This window comes from Anabrus simplex, chromosome X (genome assembly GCF_040414725.1).
Source record: "Anabrus simplex isolate iqAnaSimp1 chromosome X, ASM4041472v1, whole genome shotgun sequence".
In the NCBI taxonomy this organism is placed as follows: Eukaryota; Metazoa; Arthropoda; class Insecta; order Orthoptera; family Tettigoniidae; genus Anabrus; species Anabrus simplex.
The window spans coordinates 215,329,561-215,343,949 of NC_090279.1; the positions used below are offsets into that span (position 1 = coordinate 215,329,561).

The 14,389-nt window shown below is 40.0% G+C and overlaps 1 protein-coding gene across 1 annotated transcript; it reads left to right on the forward strand.

The window, feature by feature from the left end:
- The first annotated feature begins 293 nt into the window (after positions 1-293).
- Positions 294-12,339, forward strand: RpL26 (ribosomal protein L26). Its single transcript, XM_067159158.2, has 2 exons — positions 294-668; positions 11,982-12,339. The coding sequence occupies exons 1-2, from the start codon at positions 501-503 to the stop codon at positions 12,267-12,269; spliced, it is 456 nt and encodes a 151-aa protein (XP_067015259.1). The 5' UTR covers positions 294-500; the 3' UTR covers positions 12,270-12,339.
- The last annotated feature ends 2,050 nt before the right edge of the window (positions 12,340-14,389 follow it).

A 14,389-nucleotide genomic window follows, 5' to 3' on the forward strand; every position in this document is an offset into this window, starting at 1 on the left:
AATACTGTGATTCCACTTCAAAGGATGAAGTTTTTAATGGCGCATTTCAGCCCTCTGTCACAACTATAAATTCGTAATATGGAGCTGTTAATTAGTTCATTTGACTTGAATTTCGTGTGTAGAGTTTAACTAGCAAGAACTAATACATCTTTTCGAAATATTCGCAATCCATGAAAAGAGAATTAGTTTTAAAGAAATTAGTGATTACGAATTCGCATATTTTTTACTTCATATGGGTATTCCTTGTCTAAGAAGTTGCTATATCCACTTGCCTCCAAATAAATATTCTTTGGACTTGGCGATCGGCGGACGTAACATGGTCGTGGCTTAATTTTGTAACTTTACAGACGTTATTATACAGGTAACATATTGCGTATTTGATGCTGGTAGCGTAAATAAACGCTAGCCTGGGTGTTAGTTTCGTTTACTTCTTGATAGATCGCTTATTGGCAGTTCGTTGCTGTCTTCCGTCAGTAATTTCTCTTCGGTAGATCAACACTATGAAGTTGAACAAGCTAGTTTCTGCATCGAGGAGGAAAAACCGCAAGAGGCACTTCACAGCCCCATCTCACATTCGGAGACGTATTATGTCGGCTCCCCTGTCCAAGGAGCTGAGACAAAAATATAATGTGCGAACAATTCCTATTCGCAAGGACGACGAAGTTCAGGTACGTAAGCCACGTGGTGTTCTAACCTATTGCTTTGAATCTCTCGTTATGTTACATACGTGCTATTCTAGTAGAAATTATATTTTTTAATACTGATCGTCGTTTTTGTGTAAAATTCAGTTTATATTTGCCTGTTTTGAACCGGATAATTTTACAACCTTCAGTTTAGAATTGCTATTTTCAATCTGGATGATGTAATATGTTTATGTTTGATCAAGTTGTATAGGCCTAATGTTTTTGTTTGCAAAGACGGTAGATACAAAGTTGTAAATATATACAAATATGTAAAGTGATGTTGATCATAGAAGAACAATGTATCCGAAATTGACAGTTACTTAATGACTTTCATATTAGAAATGGTTTTATTGGTTAGACTATATCTTCAGAGTAGCTCTTTGTTGTTATAACTCCATTAGATTTGAAATACATTACCTGCAATCGTTAAATTTTGTTCTCAGGTATGTGTGTTTTACAACTTCATCTAGATGGTGAATGACTGACGAGTGCTAGCTCAGCGTACATTAATATGTTGTTTCAGTGGTTTCCCTTTGATGCAGAATTAATTCATAATGACAAGGAGCACTTGATTGAGTTTTAGTGTATTTCACACTTTGCTCCTTCAGTCTTTTTTTTATTCAGCTGCGCTCTGAACGACTCGTTTGTTTACACGCTCTGGAAGGATGTTGTCAAATGGTGTTCAGTGCTGCCAACCTCTGTACTTAGGAACTAACGAGTGAGTGGTGCTTCAATAGCTGGTGGTCATGGTGATTATTATTACACGATAAGTCTGGACTGGTTCTTGCCATGCAGACGTTGCTTTAGCCATGGCCAATGGCGGGTGCTGCTCTTTATTACGTTATAGGCTGGTAGATTGTAACTGTAGATTGAGTCGTGGATCTTCAGTGAACTAGATTTGGTAAAACTTTACTTCTCGCAGCCCAACGTTTATAACATTATAGGGAAGTGAAAATAATGTAAATCTTACTTGGAATTCCTTTTAGAGGAGAGATGTGTTCATTGCCATGTCTAGGAACCCACCAGCCCGCCCCGAGAAATATATTTACTTTTATAACCTAATAAAGAACAGTAGCCGCCATCGTCCATGGCTCAAGTAGTTTCTTGCATTCTCATTGGTCATGGTGAACGGAATGTGACGTCATTGCCATCAATGCTGATAAATACATTGCATTACCAACCCCGGCTGAATAAAAGCACAAACAAAAAAACACCATGTAAAATTACAATGCGGCTTTAACCGTCCGGACCAATGGTCTTGTCCAGGTCTTATCCTAACCGTCCGCACGGCAAGAACCAGTCCAGACCAATCGTGTTTCCACATGAAACTAGAGGCGTAGGGCCGCTTCGCGGCTTCTAACCGTCCAGACCAATGGCCGTGTCCACGGCAAGAATCCTAACCGTCCAGACCAATCGTGTTTCGACATGAAACTAGGGGCCTAAGGCCGCTTCGCGGCTTCTAACCGTCCAGACCAATGGTCTTGTCCACGGCAAGAATCCTAACCGTCCAGACCAATCGTCTTGTCCACGGCAAGAATCCTAACCGTCCAGACCAATCGTGTTTTCACATGAAACTAGGGGCCTAAGGCCGCTTCGCGGCTTCTAACCGTCCAGACCAATGGTCTTGTCCACGGCAAGAATCCTAACCGTCCAGACCAATCGTCTCGTCCACGGTAAGAATCCTAACCGTCCAGACTAATCGTCTTGCCACTAGCTATCGAAGCACCTCACTCATTAGTTCCTCCGTACAGAGGTTGGCAGCTCTGAGCATAGCTTCACAACATCCTTCCCGAGAAGGCCGCGAGCGTGTAAACAAACGACAGTCGTTCCGCGCGCAGCTGAATGTAGCGAGTGCTGGGCTGCGAGAAGTAAAGCATTGATCTAGATTTATGCCCCCAGACCAGTGGTGTTGTCGTGGCCCTATCCTAACCTACCCAAACCTGTGTGTTGGGTATTCAGCCCAAAGGCTGGTTTGATCCTCTGCAGCTCCGCCAACAGCTGTTATAAATAGCCTAGGCGTCACTGAAGAGGCGTACTAGGGAAATGAGGAGGGAGATAGTTTCCCGTTGCTTTCTTCACCGAGCCAGCCACTGCTATTACATATCAGTCTGCCAAGCCCACTGAAATGCATGCATCAACCGACCCTATGAGCGATATTTTCACACCATTCATAACGGACTGGCTGCATAGCAAGGGTATTACTAGCATCACTCATATCAGTCACTTTCATATTGTCAAAGCCAAGGATGGGTCTGAGACAGGTCAATGAAAGTAACAAATTTGATATAGCCCATACCAGAAGACATAGTGCACTGTACACACTATATCTCGCCAGCAAATGTGGTTTTGTCCAAATCAGTATGCTAACTTATCCAGACCAGTGGTCTTCTCTGGTCGTCACTCAGATTTTTGCATGCAATGTCCGATCAGTGCTATGTTGTATGTCTAACCTGTCTTTCACAAAGGGTCAACAGAAGCTTTACTGTTATTTTGTTGGAATCTTGCGTGAGCAGACAGTAATGTTGCCCAAATTGACATCCCTGTCTTGGTGAGCTACGTGGAGCTCACCGTTTCATTGCTGATTTGCCCATGGTGAGGACTAAACCGTTCAACATGTAGCGACTAGTATCTCCTTCCTGTTGCATATGTGCATAATTCAGGTGTTTATTTCAGTTTACTAGCTCATTTGCACTTTTAGGAAGATTGAAATCGTTCAAAAATGATGTGAAACGATACCTAAAGCAGATGAGAGGAGCATTCATTCCTTTATGCTTGCCAGGAACTCGCCAGCCTGCCCTTAGAAGTATTGTTACTTATATAGAAAAATTAAAACGGACACTGTCAGTCCATGAAATTCGGCTATTACGTATGTTCCTATCGGCTGCAGGGCAGTTTTGATGGTGTTTGATAGAGCTTGCATCATGTGTGGCAACTGCTACCACACTCCGTGAAAATATGAAACTGTAGAGTTTGAAAGTGACTTGTGGTGTGTGCCGGATGTGAATAGTGTCCGAAAAATACCTATCCAATTCTTTTCACTAGCCAATAATATCTCAGGATACTAAAGGTCTGCACGCTGTTTCACAGCTGTCCTGGCTGCTAACACCCCCAGACCCACTTAACTTGACCCTCAGCCAAGTTTTACCACAGGCAGCTTGATTTTTGTACATGGTCTTGAAGCTCAGTGGTTATATACACCAGAGTTTCAAGGTAGGTTTCAGATGTGAAGTTTGTGGAATTTCCCTTATCAGTAAAGACATCAGAAACATATCCAAGGTTCTATTAAAGATGGACCCCTACCTCATTTCATTTCAATAGATCTTACGACTTTCTCCAACACTGCATTGTAGCGTAATGTTGTCAGTTCATCTCCTTGTATATCCTTAAAAGGTTTATATCTGACCTTGCTCTTTAGATCAGGATTGATTTCTTCAGTCAGCCCCGTGGTGTAGGGGTAGTGTGCCTGCGTCTTACCCGGAGGCCCCGGGTTTGATTCCCGGCCAGGTCGGGGATTTTTATCCTAGTTTGAGGTCCAATCAACCTGCGTGATTACAATTGATGGTGAGAGGCTAGTCCCAGTCTAGGAAGCCAAGATTAATGGCTGAGAGGATTTGTCGTGCTGACCACATGACACCTCATAATCTGCAGGCCTTCGGGCTAAGCAGCGGTTGCTTGGTAGGGGGCTATTGCACCATGGGTGTTGTTTGTTTTGATTTCTTCAATGTCATCTCCACTAAGCTTTGGTTGTGCAGCATATAACAACTAAGGCCCTCGTACACTGTCGTAAGCTTATTTAAAGTCAGTAAATAATTGATGTTTGTAACATATTCCTACAGTAGTTTCATTTACAAGTAATACCAAAAAAGAATTGTAATTCACCAAATTGATCCTATTCTTGAAACAAATTTTTCAGTACACATGAATTATCTCCTCACTCGCGAGACCATAGCTATAGGAATGTTACACCAGATGAAATGACTTTCCCAGAAATTGTATTTATTATACGAGTGGTAAATGACCAGATTTGAATAATGTTGCTCCAGTGGATCCATCTTTCATACCAGTCATACGGACAAAATTTGTGTTTACTTTGTTTCAAACAAACATCAGAATCCCTTCATATTGTGGATACTCAAGTGCGACCAGCTGAAAAACTACAGATCTGGAATGAAAATATGTTTAATGCTTGAAGTATTAAGTGTTCATTAATACTTTAACATTTTGCTTTTAATAATAATAGTAATAAGGATCACTCAAAAGAGTATTGATGCAGCAGCTTTAAAGAAACTAACAACTGAAATCGACAACATGGGCTAACAGTCTTAACATTTTGCTTTTGAAGATTGATTAGTGCTGGATTTATTTCAAGCGAAGCATTTGTTTGCGGCTTTAAGGATTTAAACTGTAAAGGGTCAGCCAGGATGCTTCACGCTGGTCATTGTGTTTTAAATCTTGTAATCTCACACTGTGTTGGTAACTATTTTTTTGAATGCTTGAAATTTTCATCCTAGCTTCTACTGGCACTTTTATAACATGCCTTCACCCAGCTAAACTTCCTTTGCATTATCTTCTTTGTACATATCATACCACTAGATGATTTGATTGTTTTCCTGTTGCCAAGTATTATCGGCACACTTTATCTTGGTGCATTTATACCTTAGTGCTGAATCAGTTGACCTCGGCAATCTTCGAGATTCGTACTGGCAACCTTTGAAACACAAACTATGAATCGCTTAAGCATTGTTCTGCGACATCTGGCGTACACTTTACGTACTAGTACTGTTGTTGTTTACACAGCAAAGCCAAACTATAGAATTCATGCTAGGAACAAGATTCGCATTGAGAAGTGTTATATAATGTTGTACAATGTGTATGTGACATAATTGTTGGCGTCGATCGATCATATTCTCAATTCAATTCAGATTTCATTTTCATTCAGTTGGCAGCACTATCGGAACTGGGACAACCCCCTCCTTACTCCTCACCCCCGTACACAAATGCACGAATATAAAGTGTGCCGGTAATACTTGGTTTACTTTTATTTCCAAGTATGTGGTCTCTTTTGATAGGCATAATTTAAGATAAAACATAGTTTTCTGAACCTTGCATTATTCTCATACATCAGTGTTTTAATCCAAGTTCAGTCTGTTGTCTTGTACCGGTTTTTAACAAGTCCAATCTGTGGTAATTTGGGACTTCCTCAGCCTCTCCGTACTTTACAGCTTTATGTTCAAATCATCTTTCTGTTTTTCATAATTCTTCCACAAAAATGAAATATTTTTGGAAACCTGTATTTTAAATACCGATATGTATTACATACTTTATCAATTGAAGCCTTTCTAAACAAGATAATGTGTACTAAGCCATTTACCTGAAATTGAAAGGCAATATTTACTGAAGAACCAAATTTACATTTCTTTAAGCTTTGTCATATATAACTACATCATAGGTCCTTTCACATTGGAAAGATTTTTCATGGTGTTTTCTTTGTCGCATGTCTGGGAAACTAACATACTGAAACAATGTTTCAGAATGAGCATTGTCGCCGAAAACCTTTATTATCGCGACGTTAAACCCCTAGGGAGGTGGGGGATTGAATGAACCTGTAACTCTGCTAGTTTGTTTAGCAGACATTTTATTTTTCATTAAATATTTTAATCCCATGGCAGGTCTGTAAGTTTTATTCTGAAGTCTTATTCATTTTTCACTCTACATCGCACTGACACAATTAGGTGTTTTGGTGACAATGGACAGGGAAGGAAGCAACCATAGCCTTAATTAAGGTACAGCCTTTGACTTGTGTGAAAATGGGGAAACCACGGAAAATCATCGTCAGGGCTGCCACCGGGATTCAAACCCATTAAGTCCCGAGTGCAAGCTGATAGCTATGTTACCCAAATTCGTTTCGTGAAGTAACATTGATTTTAACTCTATGTTGAGGTTGGGGTCAAGTAATGCCTCCTTTCATCCGGATTAAACTGTTAACTCAATAGTAAAGGCAAAATTGCTGCTTTAAATCATGCATTGTATGCCGTGTTACTTTCGTTAGATATGTTAAATGGTGTACCTTAACAGAAATAGCCATATAAGAAGGAAAGAGTTCCAATATCTGTCTGAAGAGGTATGCTGTAGACTGTCAAAAATAGTTGTCAGTAAGATCTTCATTGAAATACACAACAGACAGAAACAAGTTTCTCTGTCTGATACTGCAGGTATTGATTGGATTAAGATTTTATATCACAGGGTAGTTTCATATCATCATCATTGTACAGTTCCAGTTTCCCAGGTACTGTTAATGAGCCTCTTCCACTTCTTCCTGTCCATATACAACTTGTCATGGAGAACATCATCCACTGTCCATCCTCTGGTAACTAGATCAATCTTGATCATGTCCATCCATCGGATTTTAGGTCTGTCTGCAGGTCTTTTCCACTCCACCTGTCTTTCCAAACTTATTCTGGCTGTTCTTGTAGGCTCTTTCATCACATGCCCGTACCACCGTAGTCTGCATGTGCCGATTCGGTCTAATAGGGAAGTCTTTATTCCGGCTTCTTTCCTCACCTCGTTTCTTAACTTGTCCACCTTGGTCTTCTGGATGGTGGATCTAAGAAATTTCATCTCTGATGCTTGCAGTCTTGATGAATCTCTTTTTGTGAGAGTGCATGCTTCGATACCATAGGTCAGTATTGGTATGAAATGATTAAACATAATCGGTTTGGCCAATTTTGGAATCATGTCATCCCATAAAAGTGTTCTTACTTGTTGGTAGAATTCTAATCCCTCTTGCACTCTGTAATTTCCTTTCTGACTAAATTATCACTGGAGATTACACTTCCAAGGTAAGGAAAGCTATTCACGCACACTAGCTGGTGGTCTCCTATAGAGCGTTCCAACCTTCAATTGCAGTACAGCGTAGATGGAGCGCGCTGTTGCGAAATCAACTCGTGAAGATCACGCTCGAGTGTGACTCAAACAGGGCGTCACAGTTTCACATTTTTCGTTTGTAATTTTGTAATTTTAACTTCATTCATTCATAAATTAATATTTGTAGGATGGTAAAATAAATACAACGTACCTTAATCACTGGCGTTGCTCTCAGACATTGGACGTACACCTTCTATCCTTTCTGCAAGGCCTGATGTTCCCACGTTGGATGAACCGGCTTCGGGAGATGAACTTGAGGATGATACGGACGATGAAGAAAGTCGTATTAAAAAATTTTCATCGTCGACATCGTCCTGTAATTCGTCTGCTTTCCACAAATCTCTTTCATTTTTCTTTACTTCGTTCACGTAATTTGCCCAATTGTCTTATGTTTTTATGGCATAAAAATGTTAGTTCAGCATTATGAACAAAACCATGTTCATTACCTGCATTTTTCTGCCGTCCTTCTCTTTTTTTGCGGGAGTTCGCAAAGGACCATGTGTGTGTGTTCCTTCCTTATAGCATAGATTGTTCTTTCGGAACAACCTGTAGCTTTAGCTGTTTCACTGACTGCGCTGCTCATAGTCATAGTCTTTAAAAAATAATCCAGGACACTCATTATAATATTGCTTTCTTTTCCCCTGAGTTTACCTACGGAACGTTTCTTTTTAATTTGACGATCCATTGTACATCCTTCTGCACTTTTTCTTCGAACTAATAACCCCCCGCAAGAGCACAAACTGACAACTACACAGACTACACAAACACAACAAACACAATCCACTTGTCCTCAAGAACTATACATTTATTACTGATCTTGTCCGGCCCCATGGCTTAAATGATTAACGTGCTGGCCTTTGGTCCAGAGGGCCCCGGGTTCGATTTTCGCCCAGGTCGGGGATTTTAACCTTCATTGGTTAATTCCAATGGCTCGGGGGCTGGGTGTGTGTGCCGTCTTCAGCATTAGAATTCATCACAGGTAGGGCCACATTCTTATAGACGCGCAGGTCGCCTATGTGGCATCAACTCGAAAGACCTGCACTCGGCCTCCTCGGAGGCCACATGCCATTAAATATTATATATATATCACTGATCTTTATATAATCAATCTTATAATACTGATAAAATGAACACCACTGCACACGGCTGTCAGTATATTTAAAAGCTCAGCCAGCCGAGTCGCTCGTGAAACGTAAACAAACGAGACGTTCTCCCTGTCATAACTTAAGAGATAACGAGATAAAGACTTGAGGTATGATTTAAAAATAACTTCCATATCCGAAGACCGTTTGCTTTGCGTTAACCACGCCATGATCCTTCTGCACTTTTTCTTAGAAATTAGATCCCCACGCACGAGCACGAACTCACGAACCACACAAACGAAATACACTTGCCCTCAAGAATTGTATATGTGTCACTGATATGTATTTAATCACTATCATACATACTACTGACGAAATGAGCACTGCACTGCATGCGACTGTCTGGAAATGTTAAAAGCGCATATTTGGGAGATCATTACCGTACTTCAGCCAGCTAGACAGCCAGCCAGCCGAGTCACGCGCGAAACCAAAATTCAAGGATATATTCTTCCTATCACAAATTAAGAACTAAGCAAGATAAGAACTTCGAGATTGTTTTAAAAATAATTTTAATATCTGAAGACCATTTGCCTCGCTTTGACCCCCCATGAAAATTCAATAGGAAAGGCGCTGGCCAGCGACTGACTTTTTCGTGCCTGCACATAAAATTCCCGGAACATGACTGAAAATAAACGCATATAACTGCATTTTGTTATTTTTTAAATGTAAAAATAAACTTATCTACATCGAGCTGAAATGTTTCTTTACCAGCAGTGAAAAAATTAGGAAAATTATGAATATAAAATAGGAGTTATGACATGATAAGTTCTATGCAATGAAGATTTTGCATTTGGCGAAACTTTCCATTATATTGCCATTTTCACACTAAATTATTCTTTTACATTTTTTTTGTTAACGGCATCAAATGCGCCTTGAAATTCTGTACACAACACGATATTCACCCATTTTAAACGATAACATTCTGATTTACGGATATTTGGCAAACCCGCTGCATTAGAGTAGGACAGCGCTACCTGCAAAACACAGGAGAAGGAAAGAGACGGAATTATCCCATTACTGCTGTACTGCAATTTAAGGTTGGAACGCTCTATAGTTTTACACATGCTGGACGCCCTTCTCTGTTGACTATCACCACTGCCTTGATCTCGCTGTTGTTGAGGTTATATTCCTGGCTGGGATTTCCATACATTGAGTCTGGTCTTTACTTCCTCTTCTGTTTCACCCCAAATCATACCAGCAAAGGCTGCTGCATTGTTCACCTAACTTTACCTTGACATTCTTCATTATATTGTCCAGTACAGTGATAAACAGTAGTGGGGACAGTGCACTTCCTTGCTGGCATAGTTTCGTATAATGATCAGAAACAACGTTGGAGTATGGAAACCTGCAGTCCTCAAAATGGTCTATTAAAGCTGCTAATTTATAGCATTAATATTTTTGCACAACTGTTTAAATGTCTTGCTAGTTTGCATTGTCACATGGACAATGCTTTTAAACTCCTCTGTAATTTTTGTGTGTCCTCTTTTTATTTTAATCTCTTATCATTCTTCTTGGATTCTATAATGCTTTGAGACTAACTCAGTGAACAATGCCTTTCTTAATTGTGGAATCTCTTCCATTTTTTCAATCACTGCTGCTATCAGGTCTATTACGAAAGCATAATACAGGGTACCACGGAACTGTTGAAGAAAACAAACTTCTGCGAAAGAAAGAACAAGCGAACTATGCCATAAAAGTATTCATAACGTCTAATTATGTAACCACGTCCTTGATTCGGCACGGTAGCTGTTTCCAGCTAGGGTTAATACGGCATTAACTAATCCTCTGCCGAAGTAGCTCAATGAAATGCGTTAACAAACCCAGGGTTAAGAGTATAACCCTCCTTAATGAAACCGACCTTATCATACTGCCAACGAATAATTTCCCTGTGTAATAATTGTTTTCTGTGCAATATCTTTTGCCCTTTGATCTATATTCTGAGATATATTTTTTTAGATCATAAGATTGTTTTTACAGCGACAATGGTATAGGCCTGGGAAGAAAGCAGGCAACTGTTGCGTCGATTAAGCATTTGTCTGGTGCTGCTGTCAGTGGGGTTCAAACGCACCGTCTCCCAAATGCAAGCTCACAGCTACGCAATACAAACTGTGTAGCCTTTCGCTCGGTCCTCGTAGATTTTTGTTATTGTAGTTAATGTGCGGTTCTTCTACCGATCTTCTCTCTTTTGTTGTTTGCTTACCCATGACAGAAAACTGGTGGTGATGTCAACACAGTGGGTGTGAATTATCAGGGATGCATAGTAAAGAGCTTTTCCAACTATGTGGGGTCAGCACTCCTGTAGATTAAGCACAATTTTACAGACGGCCACATGTCTTTCCTTTGTGGAGGAATGTATTTAGTGTTCCATGGTGGGTTGTAGTATGGCCGTTAAGCTTGAGGTTAAAACCATGACCCAGCTGGGAATCAAATCCAGGGTGCTCTGAACATCAGGCCAGTATGCTGGCCCTGCAGCTAAGTAGCCAGACTACGTTGAATTCTGGGAGTGATGCAATATATTATACATTTCAGTAAATGGCAATGGTTGTTGATGCAGGTGGTACGGAAAATGTAGCATGATTTATACTTTGTTATAAAGGTACATATAGGGTTGGGTTGGTGGGTTCCTAGCCATGACAATGAGTATAGTAGTCTGCTACAAATAATGTGATGTAAAATTTATATGATTTACCTTACAAAATAATGTAATTTGTGTAGAGGGCCTTACAGTAAAGTTTTACCAAAACCAAGTTTATTTCATCACCAGCGTTTCCCATGTTAGGGTGGGGTGAATAATAGCTGGCAGTAGTTCTAAAATGCCTTTAGAAGTGGCGACCCCATCGTAACATTAGCCTAAGAATGAGTGATGGTATATCATCAACACCCCGAGCTGGCAGGAACTGGACGGGGAAATGAAAATGATGATTTAAGACACACTGTCATCAACTTATAACTTAGCATACACTTGAGTTTAAAATGCTAGAAGTGCTAAGGATTCAAATCTAATCCACCCATTTGCTTGTCAGATGTTACGTGGGTAATAATTTTATATTTTATCTTAGTAAAATACATACACGAAACACAGCTATCCATGATCTATCAACTTGTTAAATTGGCTCTGCAAATATAATGCAGACCAAGACTAAATTTTAATTAAAATACAAAATTGCTAGAAATAGAAACAAAGTGTAGTAGTTGCTTGAAGTTGACAGTCTTCATGGCTTTGTTGTTGCAGGTGGTACGAGGACACTACAAGGGACAGCAAGTGGGTAAAGTAGTCCAGGTCTACCGTAAGAAGTTTGTCATCTACATCGAACGAATCCAGCGTGAGAAGGCTAACGGAGCGAGCGTGTACGTTGGAATCCACCCATCCAAAACGGTAATCGTAAAACTGAAGATGGACAAGGATAGAAAGAAGATCATCGACCGCCGATCAAAGGGAAGGTTGGCAGCCCTTGGCAAGGAGAAGGGCAAGTACACAGAGGAGAGTGCGGCTGCTGCAACTGCCATGGAAACATCATGAACTCTTATTGAATAAGTTGTTTAAGAAATCCTCCTTTTTGAAAAAAATAAATAAAAATTTTAAAATCTGATTTGGTTTATTTCAGTATGTTAAGGTTCCCTATCAAGTAATGTCAAAGCAGATCTCTCGGCGAATTCTAGTTTATTGCCCTTCCCATTCGTACAGGAATCTCATTAATTACTTTCTCTTACATTGCCACTAGCAGAATTTTCACCACTGACCTTTGGAGGAGATACCCTAATGATATTTTGGTCCTTGTAGATATTACAAAGTTGTGTATTTTATTTGCAGTGATTCTTTTAGGTTGAGCACGGACATTTAAATCACAGCTGCAATGTCCACTACACATAAACATAAGTGAAGGAATTATCTTAGAATTAAACATGCTATTGTACTGCAGGTATATAACATATTTTAAAGCACATAAACGTTGAGAATTGATGTATTAAACAACAAATGAGGGATGCACCGGAGAAACTAGTCAAAGTCGTGCAACATCTTGGTGGAAGAGCTGTAAAGCAGAAGTCAAATATTTAAGAACATCTGGAAGGAGCACAAAGAAAAGGGACTGCTTTAGAGATAGAAAATCTAATAGATTGTGTAAACATGGTTCATAGATAACCTTAACAATTTTTTTTTAAATAATATGCGAGAACCTCGTTTATCTGGTTTAAATGGGACCAGAACTGATCCAGTTTATCGATGATCCGGAAACGCTAAAAAACTAATACAGTACATGTTATATCTATTAACATTAGTTGGACAGCAATACCCTTTTAAATTGTACAAAAAATATATAACAACACTTTCCTTACATTTACGACTGTTTTATGCACGAAAATAATGTGCGAGTTTTTTCTGTTGTACATTTTTATAACGTTTGTGTGCAGCACAATCACAAAGGTTTTTTGCTTTACATCGCACTGACACAGGTAGGTCTTATGGCAACTATAGGAAAGGGCTTGGAGTGGGAAGGAAGCGGCCGTGGCCTTAATTAACGTACAGCCCCAGCATTTGCCTGGTGTGAAAATGGGAAACCACGGAAAACCATATTCAGGACTGTCGTTTGTGGGGTTCGAACCCACTATCTCCTGGATGCAAGCTCACAGGTGCATGGCCAACTTGCCCGGTGAAGATGTTTTACAAACATCACTTCTGCCGCTGTGGTTTCAGTCTGGGATTCTAAATAGGCCATCAGTTTAACCAACTGCATTGTTGCTTCTCCACGAGTCGTTTCTTCTGATGGAGCAGGGGTTTCATTTTCAAATTCACCATCACTCATAATTACCTGCCGAAGAATAAGAGGCAATAATTTCTTCATCTGTCATTATGCCTAGCCTGAATTAGTCCTGTTTCAACCAGTCATTTACTACTTTCTCATCTACGTCCGTGCATCCGGAAATCCGTGCAAATGTGTCGAGGAACTCTGAAGAGTCCACAACTTCACAAACCTTGGTAGTAGATGCACAGATAGAAAACCATAAATGTTTTCAAGAGTTTTTAATTGTCATTTCTCTAACTTGATCCCATACAGATGCGAACGTATAAATAATGTTCAGGCAGTGGATTCGAACCCCACTGTCGGCAGCCCTGAAGATGGCTTTCTGTGGATTCCCATTTTCACACCTTAATTAAGGCCGCTTCCTTCCCTCTCCTATCCGATCGTCGCCATAAGACCTATCTGTGTCAGCGCGACGTAAAACCAATAGCAATAATGTCGTTCATATTTATTGATTTCAGTACCGCAGTTACACCGTATTCCCCCCCTCTTCTTCAATCAGTTTGCTTTGCAGCTGCCTTCTGTATAACCGCTTGATGTTTTCCAATACACCGTGGTCCATTGGTTGCAACAGAGCTGTTACATTAGGTCCTTAACTATCCTTGGCGGAAAAGACATTCAAGAAGAGTCGACCGCGTAAAAGAAATACTGTAGAAGTATAAATTTTTTATTATTTTTGATCGGGATTAATGACGGCTAGATAAACTAGGTTCTTGTGTAATAGACTTCCATATACAATATGCTTTGGAGAATCGTGTCAATCATTTTGTATGGAAAACTACAGGTACATGCGTACTAACTCTCCATTGTTGAAATACCAAACATTCTCACAGTTGCTAAC

Excerpts from the sequence above, each read along its gene's own strand:
- RpL26 (XM_067159158.2), top strand. The coding sequence starts at position 501 with ATGAAGTTGAACAAGCTAGTTTCTGCATCGAGGAGGAAAAACCGCAAG. Across the intron at positions 669-11,981 it reads GCAAGGACGACGAAGTTCAG|GTGGTACGAGGACACTACAA; the intron begins GTACGTAAGCCA and ends TTGTTGTTGCAG.